Genomic DNA, 16970 nt, shown 5'->3' with positions numbered 1-16970 from the left:
TATAGATTTTCCAACTAAGAAACAGAATTTAAGGCTGAGCAGGGACTTCATATGGCTTGGCCCATGGCAGCATCTCTTCTGCTGTTCAATAAAGTCAGGGGTGCAACAGGCTCCCCTGGTGACATAGCTGGACGACTTTTCTCTCAACCTCTCTCTTTTTTTGCCCTATCAAGTGTTCAGTAGCAAAAGCCTGCCCAGCCCTCTGCAGAAAACTGCCACTTCAGGCACAAGGATTTCAATCCTCTAGAATTCAAAGAAAGAGGCTGCATCTGTCAAGCTAAATTATCTCTTTATTAGGAAAGCACCAACACCACATTCTTCGAAATTACTGGAATTTTATTTGCCTCAGGCTTATGACTTGCAACCAAAGACATTGTGCAAAGAAAGCAAAGATTAAGTACACTTTAGGGAGAAGGAGACGATACACATTGGTAACATAGGAGATCAGGGTGACAAAAGAAGCCATCCAATACACTATATAGATTGCAATATTCAATAGCGCTTTCAACAAAACTTTTTTTAAAATCAAGAGCAAAAAAATTAAGCAATGTTTACAGTAGACATAAATCTTATACAATTCAAAAAGCTTTTGTTCAGATCATAGAGCATAAAATGGAAAAATGTATATGCAGGTGAAATCTAACTACTGTACATTTATCACCTATTAAAGTTGCTTATATGTACCACAGTGTAAAAAAACAATACCGAACAAATAAAAACCTCGAAAATTGCCTGATGAAAAATAAAATAACCAGTGGCTTTTAATGGCTTCTCCTGGTTATCAGTGCTACAAAAGACAAAAATCTTCTCATCTGAACAGGTGATAAAACCAGGCACAATCAAACCGTTACCAAATTAGACCCACCCATAGAAATATACTATCCACCCACATATTTTCCATCAAAAGCTTTTTGTTTGTTTCAATCTGAATCTTTGAGGCCCATTTGGTCACAATATGTTACAAATATTTGTGTATGTGTGTGTTTTTTACACCATGATATCATATGTTTGTCTGGCACTATCCTAAAGCTAGTTTATAGACGATGATGATATAGAAACAACCCAGTGCCTATATGACAAATGAACTCACTGGGTAGAAATGAGACAGGGGAGGAAGGAATTCAGTTCTACCAAGGAAAAAGGTCCATATTGATCACTCATCATCCGTCCCACTTCCTTCTGACTGTTCCTAAAAGTAAAAATAAGATAAAATGAAGTATCATCACATGCAAGAAAAAGAAGATATAACAACAAATCATCAGGAGGCCAGTAGGAAAAAATGACGCTTTGGAAAGAACCTGCCCAATCTCTTTCCGTGGGAGGACAGAAACACATTAAAGAGGCATCGACAGTCTCATCATCTAAGCTGAGAAGTTTTTCTTACTGAAAACCCCAAAGCAAAGCCCACCCTCTAAGCTAGTGATTGTGCCCTTTCACTTTGGCTTGAAAGGTTTATGGCTAATACTTTCTCTTTTTCAGCCCTAGGTTTTAGAAAATTCATGCGAGAAAAAAAAAAAATACCCTGCATTTGACATCTCCTAAAGAAAATACAGTATTTTAAATGTATTTGAAAATGCTTGCATCAAGGGTTAAAGCTGGGGTGAGATCATAATTCTGAAATTTTACCAAAATGGTAATGTGTTGAAGGAAAATCAACCTAGGAAAAGGGAAATCTATCTTTCCAGAAAGAAAATAATGTGGGTGCCAGGAGACCATCCCCTGGAAAGTGAATGGATGCAAAGAAGGATATTTCAGAAGGCAAGGTATTAGGAGCTTCTGCCCACTCTTCTACCTTGCTGTCCAGTCAGGCATAGCACACTAGACTGAGTTATGCTACTTGGGTCCGAATTCCACCTCTGCTACGTGATCTGTAGCAAAACACACATAACCTAACCATTTCCGTAACATGTTTTTTGAGAGTGACGTCTATCTCATGATGCTGACATCAGGATTTAATATGCTACCACACAGGGAGGTACCTATTACAAGGCCTGGCTCAATAGATGCTCATTGAATTTTTCAAATATTAAAAATAACACCCCTAGGTACTTAAAAAGTCCTTTTGAGTTTTTACACGGTCCCTTAAGTAGCAACTCGAGCCAGTAACTCTGACGTCATAACAGTTTTTCTCATTCTTCCATCTAATCTACTGCTATGTACCAGGCACCATGCTGGGTGTGATGGATGTAAAATATTAACTGGCTATGGGGAAAACCACATTTACAAGAAAGCATGTGGGAAGATTAAAAAGGGGGAAAGGGGAGCTTGATTTAGTAGTTTTTCATTTTTGAAGACTATTAAAAAAGCAATAAACAAAGTCCCCAATTCTTTGTTCTAAATCATACAGCTCCGTTCACATCCCTCAATAATGAAATCTCACTAAATCCTGACATTTCCACTCCTGGGTAATAAAGTGAAAAGGCTGAAGGGGCATGGAAATGCAAGAGGCCAGCAAGCAGAGGAGAGGGCGTCTCTGCCTTCAGTCCCAGTCTGCTACACTTACACGTTCATCCTGCTCCTCATCGCTGTCAAAATCGCTCACTACAGGTTTGGCTTTTCCTCGATTTGGCCTTTTCTTGCCTTTTCCTTTGTCCCGGCCTTTCTCATCTTTTTTATTGAGCTTAATTTTCACCTTGACTGATTTTGCTAAAACCAAAGCAAATGAAATAGACACCAATGAGTAATCACAAGGAGATTTTTGTATAGGTGATAAGACTATCACCAACCTACAGACAACACAAACATCCCAGAGTGCCCAGCACATTCTCGGTTTATGCCTGTTCTGTGTGGTTCTGTCTAGTTTGCGACCCCTTTCACTTGCCAACCTGTATCCATTTGGAAGATAAATGATACAGTCACGCTAAACAGGCAACGAGAGGGACCAAGGTCTCACGGAGCACGGTGGGGCTGGGTCCTTTACCTGTCTCCCAATGGCTGACCAAGGATAATGAGGGGAAGTGTTTCCTACTTTGTGGAGGTGTTGGGCAATCATTTAATAGAACTTTTACATTAAAAATATAAATAAATGTAAAGAGTTTAAAGGCCAATAATTTTACTATTTAGATAACTCCATTGAGTTAAAAAGAAAATTCAAATAGTTCAATAATATTTTTAACATAAAGGTACAAAATGGAAAGTAAAAAGAAAACACTTTTGAATGCTTCCTTTCCCCCATTCGTAGTCTCTATAACTCTCTTTCTGGTAATTATTTCCAGGAAAAAAAATGTTTGTGTCCATACCTGCAAGTACATCCATTTCTGTGTGTGTGTTTGTGTGTGTGTGTATAATTCTACATATTCTATAAAAGTCTCTCTATAGAATATAAAGAATTCAAGTATGTATATATACACCCATACATACTTGAATTCTTTATATAGTTATCCTTATACATGTCCATATTCTACACTTGGCTGTTTACTCACATATGTGGGCTATTTATAGGTAAAGCCTCATACATACCTGCCTAATTCTTTTAAATACCTGAAATTTTTCTATCGTATGGTATACTATAATTTATTGCATCAGTCTCATATGACGAGGGCTGAAGTTTCCTGCTTTTTTTTTGCTAGTATAAACAAAGCTGCTGTGAACCTATTTCAATGTATCTTGGCAGAATTTGAGGGAGGTATGGTGAACATGTCCATATGGTCAATTTCTAACAGTGCTCTGTCAGATTAGCCTTCAGAAAGACTGCACCCATTTCCACCTTCACAGGACTATTCTGGGGATACCAATGGAAACACCTGGAAGAGTTCAAGGTACAATATCACAAATATAGGTACATATCCCAAGGAACAAAGACAATCTGCTCCAGGGTAGCTATTTGGGATAGGTATCCATAGAATACCCATTTTTGGTATGTGATGATGAAGGCACTGAAAATGTGGGTGTCTCATTCAAGCCAGCTTTGCTAGACTACCATGTTTGGTGGGTCTTAAGGCATCTAGAAATAAATGTTGTCATAGAGGGAATCCTAGCTCCAGAAAGAATCTTAGAGATGAGAATGTTTCAGACTTCTTTTGTGAAGTAGAGGGACCCACAAAATATTTCCAAAACTAAAATCTCCCACAGAAACATAAGCTAACAGAAGAGATGAGAGCTGTGCTGTTTTGAGCTCAAGTGTGGTGGTAGCATTTGCCTTGCCTCCATCCCAAATGGGCCAAAGGCTGGCAAATCCTAGCACACAAAATAGTACTCCTAGCCAAGGCTTCTATCTGTTATATCCACTGTCTGCTGCTTAACAAGCTATGAGGTGGGGCCCTTTGCTTTGGGTAGAGTAACTTAGGACCAGAAGAAGAGACTGGAGATGAAAAGGCCTACCTACTAATGAAAATGGAAAGATGTGGGACGTCTAAAGAAATAGATGCCAGAAGCCAGTCATGATGGGCATTTCTAAACAGTGTAGAAAGACAAAGTGAAATATGTCCATTTATACAGGTGTAGGCTCTCTCTGACACAGGAGTATGGGAAATGAATGGGCAGAAGATAGGCAATAGGGGTAAGAAAATGTATCCTTGAGAGCATAATCTAAATGTGCCTTGGAGTGTGGCGCACTCTGATGCTGTCAGGCATGTGTCAGTGGATATGTCTCTCCAAAAAATCCACCTGACAGACTATGGACAAGCAGGCTAATAAACTGGACCATTAGGGAAGCCCTGTAAACAGCTTCCTAAGGTTTTATGATACAACCATATGCACCTATGAAAAGTTCCAGCTACCAAGTGTGGTGGGCAGAATATTGTCTCCTCACAAGATGTCCATATCCTAATCCCAGAACCTCTGAATATGTTATATTACATGGCAAAAGGGATTATAGATTGTTAATTGTCTGACCTTGAGATGGGGAAATTACAGTGGATTATCTAGGTGGGCCCGATCTAATCATCTGCATCCTTAAAAGTGGAAGAGGAAGAGGCAAAAGAGATTCATGGAGACACAACATGAGAAGGACTGTACCTGTCATTGCTGGCTTTAAAGTTGGAGCAAGGGGTAGGGGTGGGGAGGCAAGGAGCCAAAGAACACTGTTGGGAACAGCCTTCCACTGGCAGCCAGCAAGAAAGTGGGAACTTTGTTTCTACAAACACAAGAAATTGAACTCTGCCAAGAACCAGGATGAACAAGGAAATGGGATTCCCTTCTAGAGCATCCAAAAAGGAACGCAGGCTGCTGACACATTGATCTTAGTCCAAGGAGACTCAGGATGAATCTGTGACCCATAAGAGGTAATAAGTTTGTGTTGTATTAAAGTCACTAAATTTGTGGTAATTTGTTATAGCAGCAATAGAAAATTAATATACCAAGCCTTGAGAAATTAAACTAAATTGATAGATGGTATAGGACAGTGCTCTTTGAAAACAGATTAGAAATCTGGCTCTAAAATAATGAAATATATAGCTAAAACAGATGATGCAGATGTATTCAAATGCTTGAACGAAGGAATAACTACATGAATTTGGGAAAGTTTAGAAAGTTTAAATTCATAACAAATAAAAGGCAGAATCACTAACTAGAATATAGAGAATAGAAAATGATGTTGGGAAAGAGTCACTTACATATGTTGAGGGCAAGAATGGAAACTCCATTCTCTGTGGCAATGTGTGTGCATCACATACATTTTACATCTTTTCAGTAATCTATGGGTAAAATGCTCAGGACAGCATTATTGGGAAACAGCCTGATTAGCAGAGTATAATTAACACGTTTTAGTACATTCACATTCATTAATGAATGTTAATATATATTACACATATATGTTGCTGTAGGAAAACCCTCATTGCCATGGCAAGTCTTCATAATAAGTACAAAAATCATTAAAATATATTTTCCAAGTCATCTGTATTAATGTGTAATTAAAAACCTAACAATTTTTTAAAAGCATGTCTATACTTTTAATATATTTTAAAAGGTAAAAAACGTGTAATTCTGTATCTCTACATACAGGTAATATTTTGAGACGTTATCTTTTTTTCTATACATAAATTTGTTTATAAAAACATAGCATACTGTTTTGTGGCATGATTTTTGTACTTATTATGAATATATTGATCAGGCTGGTCTCAAACTCGTGACTTCAAGTGATCCAGCCGCCTCAGCTTCCCAAAGTTAGGATTGCAGGCGTGAGCCACCAGGCTCGGCTTATACCATAAAACATAGCAGACCATAACTACTAGGTCTTATTACTTTGAGAGGTATAGGGTGAAGACACACATAGGAAAGAAGAAATTTTTTTTTTTTTTTTTTTTTTTTTTTGAGACGGAGTCTGGCTCTGTCGCCCAGGCTGGAGTGCAGTGGTGCGATCTTGGCTCACTGCAAGCTCCGCCTCCCAGGTTCACGCCATTCTCCTGCCTCAGCCTCCCGAATAGCTGGGAGTACAGGCGCCCGCCACCACGCCCGGCTAATTGTTTGTATTTTTAGTAGAGACGGGGTTTCACCGTGGTCTCAATCTCCTGACCTCGTGATCTGCCCGCCTCGGCCTCCCAAAGTGCTGGGATTACAAGCGTGAGCCACCGCGCCTGGCCAGAAATTTTATGTTTTAAAATATTTATTATATTTTAATTTTTTTTTTTAGATAGGGTTTTTTTCTGTTGCCCAGGCTGGAGGGCAGTGGTGTGATCATAGCTCACTGCAGCCTTGAACACCTAGACTAAGCCATCCTCCTGCCTCAGCTTCCTGAGTAGCTGGGACTATAGACACGTGCCACCACACTTGGCTGTTTCTTTTTACAAAAATTTTTGTAGACATAGGGTCTTACTATGTTATGCAGGCTGGTCTTGAACTCCTAGCCTCAAACTATCCTTCTGCCTCAACCTCCCAGAGTGCTTGGATTATAGTTGTGAGCCAACATGCCCCACTAAGAAGAAATTTTCAACTTCTGACAGCACCCTTAACCTTTGGAATATTTGGGTTATTTGTCAGGGCTGGAACTAGGGTAAAACAATGGAGGCACGCACCTTGGGTGTAAAATTTAAGGGGGCACCAAAACCCAGTCACCAACTAATATCCTAAAAGGTAATATTTTATAAACCCAAATTAATGCCCCCCAAATCCAGGATAAACAAAATATCAACATTTTAAATAAAGACAGCACCCTATCTTCACCCCTCTTCCCCTGGCAAAAAAAAAAAAAAAATATTCACAGTTCCAACTCAGTTTGACAATTATTTTCTAAAGCTGTGATTCTCAAAGTGTGGTCCTTGGCCCAACATCATCAGTTCCCCCTGGGAATTTGCCAGAAATATGGATTCTCAGGCCCTACAACAGGCTACTGGATCAAACACTGGCATATTATTCAAGCCCTCCGGGTTTGAGAACCACTGTGGTAAAGAACAGAAGATAGGTGGCATTAACAGCAGTGTTGTAGAAAACGTGGAGTAGGCTAATATTCAAAGGCAACATTCAGAAAGTGTTTGCAGGTCAGGTGTGGTGGCTTGTGCCTGTAATCCCAGCACTCTGGGACGCCGAGTAGGTGGATCATGTGAGGCCAGGAGTTCGAGACCAGCCTTGCCAGCATGGTGACACCCCACCTCTACTAAAAATATAAAAATTAGCCGGGCATGGTAGCACATGCCTGTAATTCCAGCTACTTGGGAGGCTGAGGCAGGTGAATCACTTGAACCTGGGAGGCAGAGGCTGCAGTGAGCTAAGATCATGCCACTGCCCTCCAGCCTGGGTGACAAAGTGAGACCCTGTCTCAGAAAAATAAATAAATAAAAGAAATAAAACAGTGTTTGCTATGAGCCTGGCGTATGCTAAACATTTTACATGCTTGGAGGTCATTTTTATGACCTCAGTTTTACAGATGAGAAAACTGAGAATGAGCAGGGATAAGTACATGGCCCCCAGTTGCCCAGCAAGGACGAAGTGGACTAAGGGCTCCAATCCAGATCTGCCCCCCTCTAAAATCTCTTCTGTGAACATCTGTGGAGACGGCTCTGCAGGTGAGGAGGGGCAAAGATGTACAGGACCCCAGTGTCTGGGCTTACCCTCGGACTCCGACTCTTCTTCATCTTCCTCTTCCTCCTCTTCATTGCTTTCGTCCTCACTCTCTTCCTCTTTGGCAATTTTCTGCCGGGCACTCTTAAACACTGACTGTAAGACGATGGAGTCTTCATAGATCTAAATGGTCAAAGGGGCATCTGTTAAAACTGCAAGCTGAGGGCCTAAGATTTACCATGGCAGTGAACTCTTCCTTATGCAACACACCAGCTTAATTTACATTAATTTTAGTAGAAATGTCAGCATTAGCTTTTATGCCCACCTGAAAACCCAACAGCAAAACGCCAAGCCCAAATACAGAGATACACATTCATACAGAAAGTCCAAGTGCAGTTGAAATTATTTCAAAGTGCATGGATGCTTGGAGGAGAATAGTAGATAAAATATCCTCATATTGGACAACAAAAATGGTATTTTTAAAAACCACATTTCTTATTTGAATTGTTCTACCAAATGCTGTAGTAAGACTGTGGTAAAGCAATCTTCAAAATGCAGTGCCCCTAGCAAGTGGGGGCTATTCTTTATTACTGAGTTTATCAGTAGCAGCTAATACTTATCCAATCAACACTTTATTTTTAATGGATACACATGTCTGAGCATGGCCCTGGGTAGGTGCTGAAAAGTATAAGCTCAAAAATGGTCCTTTTCCTCAAAAAATTGAAAATAGAACTACTATATGATCCAGCAGCCCCACTTCTGGGTATATAAAGAATCACAAGAGGCGTCTTGAAAAGACATTGGCACACCCATGTTCGTAGCAGCATTATTCACAAAAGCCAAGAGGTGGAAGCAACCCAAGGGTCCATCGATGAATGAGTAGGTAAGCAAGTGTGGTCTATATGTTTAATGGAGTATTATTCAGTCTTAAAAAGGAAGGAAATCCTGTAACATGGATTAAACTGGAGGATATTATGCCAAGTGCATAAGCCAGTCACAAAAAGACAAGTACTCTATGATTCTACTTATATGAAGTATCTAAAATAGGCAAATTCATAGAAACAAAGTGCCATGGTGGTTGCCAGGAGCTGAGGGAAGGAGGAGATGAGAGTTATTAATAGGCACACAGTTTCAGAGTTGCAAGATAAAAAAGTTCTAAAGATCTGTTGCCCATCAATGTGAATATACTTACCACTACTGAACTGTATACTGAAAAATTACGATAAATTTTGTTATGTCTTTTTATCACAATGTTTTAAAAATTTAAAGGAAAATAAAACAACCCCTGCTCTTTAGGAACATACTCCTTTTATTGTAAAGAAGACCTACTCGTTCAAAAAAGTGACTGAGCAAATTGCGGTATGCACCAAATGAACAATATAGGCAGTGAGTATGAGTATGACAGAACAAAGGACCCGCGAGAGAGACACAGGATGGGACCATCAGGGCAGAATTTGCCAGAGACATCAGAATTGAGCTGGATCTTAAAGGTGAGAAGAATTCCTTCAGCAGTGAGAAATGAGAGGGGCTTTTTAGAAAAGGAAAACAAATGAGAAAGATGAGGAGGCAAGAATAAAAGAGATGCATCTGGCATTGTATTGATGTCAATTTTCTGCTTAAGATATAGTCCTGGGCCAGGTGTGGTACTCAGGCCTGTAATCCTAGCACTTTAGGAAGCTGAGGTGGGTAGATCACGAGGTCAGGAGTTCGAGACCAGCGTGGCCAACATGGTGAAACCCCGTCTCTACTAAAAAAAAATATAAAAAATTAGCCGAGCATGGTGGTGCACGCCTTAATCCCAGCTACTTGGGAGGCTGAGGCAGGAGAATCGTTGCAGCGAGCCGAGATGGCACCATTCCAGCCTGGGCAACAGAGTGAGAGAGACTCTATCTCAAAAAAAAAAAAAAAAAAAAAAAAATTATCCTATGTTTTGCAAGATGTTTCCACCTTGAGAAGTAAAAGGTACACAGAATCTCTCTGTATTATATCTTACAACTGCATGTGAGTCTAGAATGATCTTAAAGAGTAGAAGAAATGTAACTGGGGAAGCAGGTGATCATGGTATCAGTCTGAATGGACTATGGGCTGTTTAGGTTGAGGAGCAGCAGATGAAGCTAAAGACTTAACTTTAGACTCCAGAAAGCAGTCTACAGAGATGAAATTCATTCTAGACAGCGCAGGGGAAACTCAAAGCTTGGGAAGAGAGGCAGTAAATGAACAGGATAGGAAGGTGGCTAGAGAAAGACAAACTAGTGTCCAGATGGCCTGGGGGAGAAACCAGTCAAGAGGCCACTTAACACCTCATTTCAGTTGTGAGACAGTGAGAGTGAAAACAGATAGGCAGGTTGTAGAAAAAAGGACTGGATGTATATCATAATAATGCCATACTGACGTAAAGAATCCAAATATCTATCCAGAGACTAAAATAAACTGTCATTCACAAAACCTTCTCTGTTGATTCTTCTACTTTCTATGTCATGGCTTCGAGCTTAACTTTTTCCTTGGAGAGTGTCTTGAGTAACAGAAGGCTTGCTTTCAAGACCTCCTGTTTTGGTCAAGATACTACTATTATTAACTTGGAAATGTTTAAGTCTGTTCAAGGCACATTCTGAAGATTTCTATATTCTCCTGTTTGATGACTGAAATTGATGTGCAGGCACAAGGGTATGATCAGGAAACAGGCTTAAGGAATTTAAAGGTGGTTTGACACTGCATTGGTTGAGGGGTACGTCTTTGTCTTTTTCTTTCTTCTTCATGGGTCTGAAGGCATCAGACCAGAAATACAGACAGGAAAAAATTCCTACATACGGTGACAGTAATTGAGGTGTAATTAAAATGAAAGTGCCCTCCCTCTGGTTATTTTAATAAATTCAGTTCATTTATATACTCTTAGACTTGTTGACTATGGAGAAGGGGAGTAAAGAGAATTGCAACTGGGCTGATAAAAAGGATTAAAAAGCAATTAGAGGCAGTGTTTATATTTTTCCTATAGTTTGTTTTGTCTTAAATTCTAGTAGTTTTAGCTCCTGATGCAAGAGTACAATCAGAAAAATAAAGGTAAATATAATCAAATATACAATCTCCAAAAAAGCAAAAATGGTACTGCCAACCTTTCAGCATTCCTTTCAATGATTTACTTGAATCCCTCCTCTAATTAGAATATAAGCTTTGAGGCCCAGCACAGTGGTGCACACCTGTAATCCCAGCAGTTTGGGAGGCCGAGCTGGGCAGATCACCTGAGGTCAGGAGTTCAAGACCAGCCTCGCCAACATGGTGAAACCCCGTCTCTACTAAAAATACAAAAATTTGCCTGGCATGGTGGCACATGCCTGTAATCCCAGCTACTCAGGAGGCTAAGGCAGGAGAATCCCTTGAACCAGGGAGGTGGAAGTTGCAGTGAGCCAAGATCACGCCACTGCACTCCAGCCTGGGCGAGACTCCATCTCGCAAAAAAGAATATATGCTTTGAGGCCGGGTGCAGTGGCTCACACCCGTAATCCCAACACTTTCGGAGGCCAAGGCAGGCGGATCACCTGAGGTCCGGAGTTTGGGACCAGCCTGGCCAACCTGGTGAAACTCCATCTGTACTAAAAATACAAAAATCAGCCAGCCATGGTGGTGGATGCCTGTAATCCCAGGTACTTGGGAGGCTGAGAGCAGAAGAATGGCTTGAACCTGCGAGGCGGAGGTTGCCGTGAGCTGAGAAGGCACCACTGCACTCCAGCCTGGGAGACAGAGTGAAATTCTGCCTCAAAAAAGTGGGAAAAAAAAAAAAGAATACAGGCTTTGAAGAGAAGTGTGAGTAGGCGCTAGCACAGCTGTGGTACAAAGCCTCTATTTTCTTACACAGGTAGCAAGGAACATAGGTTTTTAGTTATTTTTCTTCTGCCAGTAGCGATGATTCAAAAGGTAGAAAATGAAATATTTTACTTAAAAAGAACAATGGGCACATTTACAGTTAAGAACTTTTAGACAACTTATGACAGACCTGGGATCCCTCCAAGTTGAATGTCTGAGCGTTGTGACAGAGAAGCATGACATCCTTCTCCAGGTCGCCCAGGCTCCGGTACTTATGATTACGAATCCTTTCCTAATGGAAATTTTGGAGAAAATGGAGAAAAAAAGAGGAAGAGGAAAATTCAGCGATCATTACTTAGTTAACAAAGCCTGATTTTCCCTTTGTCTTCACAGCATAAAGCCCTGCCAGGGATGTGAGACTGCACAACCCCAGGGGGCGCCATTCACCAAGTCCACCCTCCCACTCCCACTGTCATTCCTTTTGCCAAGGAGGAGAATATGATGAGAAATAAGAAGAGCAATAATGTGGGCAGGCGGGGCAGGAAGCCTGAAAGCTCTTCAGTAAAATGCAATGTAACATGAGCTCTCAACGTGATTAAGTAACACTCACGGAAAAGCACAAGGACATCCAGGACATCCCAACCTTTTCTGTGGCGAGCCCTGGGTGGGCATCGGTGGCGGTCAGCTCCAACTACAACCATTTCAATGAATTTACACTGCTCCTTTATTTACTTGAAGAATAAAGTTGGTAAACAAAATATCTACCTTTATTTTTTTGAAATCCACTGGCTTCCTAATTAATTCATAGTATTCTGGTAATTCTTTCCTTGAAGGTAACTGAATGAAGACTTCACTGAGCTGTCGCCCTGAACTGTAGGATGGATGAAACAAACAAAAACAAGCCACATCAAACACTAGTGAGGAAAGGTTTTATTTTTATTTCAGAAAATGTCAACAAAGTAAATTATATTCCATGCATATAGATATGGAGCTTTTTAAGTCAGGAAAAATCCCACAACTCTACCGGAGATTAATGTCCCTTGTGCTAATTTCAAAATCACAATAAAATACAATTATGGTCCCCACTTCTGTCACACATACGATATGGGAAATACACTGTGCATTTCCCTTTCAGAGCAAATATATCTATTTATTTTGATAGAAATATTTAAAATATCCTTGTTAGCTAAAAATTTCATTTTTAAATGAATTGGTAAATATGTATGTATGGATATACACACATATATAAATATATATATTTAAACATTTTATTTCCATACTCCTTTGTTTTCAAATTCACCTTGTATTTAGAAAGTAACTCAAAATAATATGTTAGAATAGACTCTGGAAACTCAAGTGAAAAGCCTTCGTACGTACCTAGTGGCTGACCATCTTGTTGGTCTTATTCCTTTTAGGGTATTTTACAGGCTGTAAACCACACACACCTTTGTTATTATTTGCCAGAGGCACCCCTTCATCTTGCCTAACGGCCCTTCTGTGTGTGTGGAGCAATTTGGGGGAAAGAAGAACATGTTTCACAAGTTTAAGTGTGGCTGCTTCATGTTTCTGGGATCAGTGCTGTACCCTCCCCCAGATTCCTGGTAGGTTTATTTGAAAGCAGGTTTAATAGCAACAAATGCTTAGCATTTTTGTAATTTTCAAACACAGGCTACAAAACAATATGAGCTTTTAACATCACTTACTGTTGGAAGCAGACGTGGTTAAAGGCACAAAGAAATTCACAATTTAGGTTCAAGATGCTAATATCTGATTTGGTCTGCTCAGATCAGTAACAGCTTGTGGTGTGTGATACAGTCATTTTTCACAAAAATCTCACTCCCCTTAGGATGCCATCTCTACTTCCTTTGTGAAGCCAGAAATATCAAAAAATAATCATAAATCGCTGTCATAAAAATTTCAGAAGGTGATTCTAGGAGCTTGTGAGAATACTAGAAGGCAGTGGCAAAACATGAGTGACAATATGCTGTTTTAATCCACAGTCCCAGTTGTATAATTAAAAAGTAATCATAATGACAGTTATCATAAAAAAAAGGCATGCGCAGTAACTCAAACGGTTGCTTAGCAACCAGTGGAAAAAATGCTGAAGTGCAAAGGGGCCTGCATAAATTAACCGAAAATCCTCTGTCAAAGAGATGGGCTAGTTTTTCTGCTACACTGGGTCACTGTTTTTATTTTTTTAATGCACATATGGGCCTCATAAATACAAAAATCAGGGGTGAACACAAGAGGTTTAAGAAGACTGCATTTTACTCAGGAATTGGATTTTTGGATCACTGTAGCAAGAACCAAGGTGTTCTCTCACCCTCTCAACCACCCCTACCCCTCACATCTCTTCCAGGTTGAGAAATGCATTCATACTTCCCTAACTTACGCCACATAGTATATGACAAGAACTATTTTATTTACCATCACCTTCAACACAGGGTCACAACTTCTGGTCTGTTCTTTTTCTACCATTCTGAGATTTATACACCCAAACATTTATCTGTTTGAAAAGGTGCCTATGAAATGCAATGAGAGTAATTTGTAGAGAGCAACTTGTCTAAAATTAGCATTTCTTATAACCTAGCAGCAACCCAAAAGTCAGACCTCTTTGTAAACGTGGATTTAACACCTGACCCTCCCTCAATGACATCTTCATGGTGTCATCTTCTACATTGCCAACAGATGGTGTCATTTTTCTATTGATGGATTACAGGCACATCTCTGTACACTTGTGATGGACACACTCTTAATTTCAACTGTGCAACTGGTGAAATAAGAAATACGCAGTTTGTGACCAATAGTGCAACAAGGCTCTACGGGGTAAGGCTAAAACAATCTAGGTATGACATCTCTGTCTTCAGTAAGACCCTAAAAATTCTAAACCCCATAAGGAGACAAGTCCAGAGTTCTCTATGCTCATAAAGAAGAGAGCTGAATGCTCTGAGGCTTGGGGCCAATACTGTAAGACGAGAAATAAACACATTTATTCTGTTTAAAAAATAAAGGCTCACTGGACTTAATACACCTATCCCACTTTCTTTTTTCCTCTCCTACGAATAAAAGACAAAGGCAAAAGGAGGACCTGGAAGTTATCTATGGAAGACTTCTTGGGACTATGCTGTTTCCATCATCATTGAAATATCTCAGAGAGTCTGGCTTCCAAAGCCCTCCAGGGTATGTCCTCATTCTCTAAAAACCCAACTGGTACCACCAACACACTTCTCTTCTAGTCAGGAGAGTCTCTACTGTGTACCCCCAACTTTCATGAGCAATCCCCTCTTTATGACCCATTCCAGGTCTCCAGGCCTGACCTATCTCTCACTCCATAGCGAGAAGGTTCTCTGTGGTTTTTTCTCCTCTCCAAGTATTTCCTTATCCATCCAGGACCAAGAACCCACTGCCCATAAAAATGGAGGAAATTCTCCTAAATATCAACTACACTTACTCTCAGTCCCCTCATTGCTCAGAACCTTTCTTCCACGTGTGTTATTGTTTCTCTCCTCCCCACAGGTTGGGGATCTCGTATTACAGACATCTAACTCATCCCCCTCCCTCCCAGAGCAAGGGCTTGGATGGTCAACTTCTGCAGACGAAGCCAGGAGGTCCTGGGCAGTACCTAGCTTCCACATCACCTGTAGAATGTATTGGGGTGGCACGAACACTTGCTAGAGTAATTTACTTTTTTCCTAAATTACAGGTTAAAAAAAAAGTAAACAAAGAAGGAAGTGAAGCAGCCTGAGAGTTTTGAATTCTTGTCATTTCTTTCTCTAATTTGAGCTGAGCGAGGGCTTTTTTTTAATACACCTTTTCAAATGTGGTAGTTTTCTATGCACCGCCCTGCCCCCGGCCAGAAAGTTGCTTTTTTCCTTTTTAAGTACAGAACAATAGTCTAATTGTACCATGGTGTTTACAGAAGGTGTTCTGTTTCTGTTGAAATGCTTACCCTATCCCAAGGTGTTTTCCATTATGTCATTTTACACAATTTAAGGCCTAAATATAAATTGCTACTTCGAAAGTACGCTACTTCCCAGACAAAAATGAGACCCCCTCCCCAAGACCATTGATGGCCTGTGACATCGGATGGATGGATTTTACATAACGATCTACCTCAGGCTAGAAAGTATGGCTCTGATAAGACATGGGGTAAGTGGGGGAGGGGTACAACATGAAACAGAAGTTTAAAGGCACTCACTGGTCTTACAGTTCACAGGTGCTGGTGGACAAGAACCTCTCCTCTCCATGGAAGTAGACACAGCGATGTGGCCATGAGACCATAGAGTACGAGATGGAAAAGAGCCACATACCATTGTGCAAGTGGTAGTTTGAACTCCTGTATGCATGGCTTATATACACATACTACTGAGATTTGTTAAGCTTCATCTGGGAACCGTTTTTTTTCCTCATTACCTCCACAAACCAAAGGGCATTTTTCTCATTACCGCCACAAATCAAAAGTGTAATTCCACATCTATCCTATGACTCTAAACTGGTGACTGCATACATTATAAACTTTACATAAATGTCAGCTTTAGCTTTGATTATATTTTAAGCTTAGAGACATGCTGAAGGCTGATATGCTAGTTAAGAAATCTACTTCTGGCCGGGCACAGTGGCTCATGCCTGTAATCCCAGCACTTTGGGAGGCGGAGGCGGGCAGATCACCTGAGGTCAGGAGTTTGAGACCAGCCTGACCAACATGGAGAAATCCCCTCTCTACTAAAAATACAAAATTAGCTGGGTGTGGTGGCGCATGCCTGTAATCCCAGCTACTAGGGAGGCTGAGGCAGGAGAACTGCTTGAACCCAGGAGGCAGAGGTTGTGGTGAGCTGAGATTGCGCCACTGCACTCCAGCCTGGGCAACAAGAGTGACACTCAGTTTCAAAAAAAAAAAAGAAAAGAAATCTACTTCTAGAATACTGGTTACGTCTTTTAACGATTTTTTTTTTCCAGGACCAGACGAAAATTGATATTTAGTGAGGGTCTTTTGTTTTATGGTTTTTCTTTTTTACCTGCTCAAGCTGATCTGTTGACCAGAATACCTAATGGATACTGCTGAGAAAGAAATCTTAACCATAGCTGACATAAATTGTTTATATTAATAAGGGTAAAAATGTGACTATCTTGCCTCAATAAGAAAATGATGTCATGATTTAGAATACTCACTTGAGGTTGGAAGGATTTTACAAAAAAGCTATCACCATCCTAAAGCAATCAAACACAGCAAAATCATTTGG

At 40.3% G+C, this 16970-nt stretch overlaps 1 protein-coding gene across 11 annotated transcripts in view; it reads right to left on the bottom strand.

Moving 5' to 3' along the window:
* Positions 1-270: 270 nt before the first annotated feature.
* The window catches only part of SMARCA2 (SWI/SNF related, matrix associated, actin dependent regulator of chromatin, subfamily a, member 2), a 207952-nt gene continuing 191252 nt past the window's right edge, over positions 271-16970 (bottom strand). For 10 of the 11 annotated variants that reach the window (XM_030826765.1, XM_030824162.1, XM_030826320.1 and 7 more), the window contains 5 exons: positions 12496-12601; positions 11921-12022; positions 7983-8115; positions 2504-2646; positions 271-1189 (listed from right to left, as the gene is read on the bottom strand). In XM_030826765.1, coding sequence (XP_030682625.1) covers positions 1154-1189; positions 2504-2646; positions 7983-8115; positions 11921-12022; positions 12496-12601 — 520 coding nt within the window. In that variant the 3' untranslated portion in view covers positions 271-1153. The remainder of the gene's footprint in view (positions 1190-2503; positions 2647-7982; positions 8116-11920; positions 12023-12495; positions 12602-16970) is intronic. The other variant, XM_030827736.1, reaches the window with a different exon arrangement.

The sequence above is a fragment of the Nomascus leucogenys genome, chromosome 1a (assembly GCF_006542625.1).
Source record: "Nomascus leucogenys isolate Asia chromosome 1a, Asia_NLE_v1, whole genome shotgun sequence".
In the NCBI taxonomy this organism is placed as follows: Eukaryota; Metazoa; Chordata; class Mammalia; order Primates; family Hylobatidae; genus Nomascus; species Nomascus leucogenys.
This window is presented reverse-complemented; position numbering and strand designations above follow the sequence as displayed.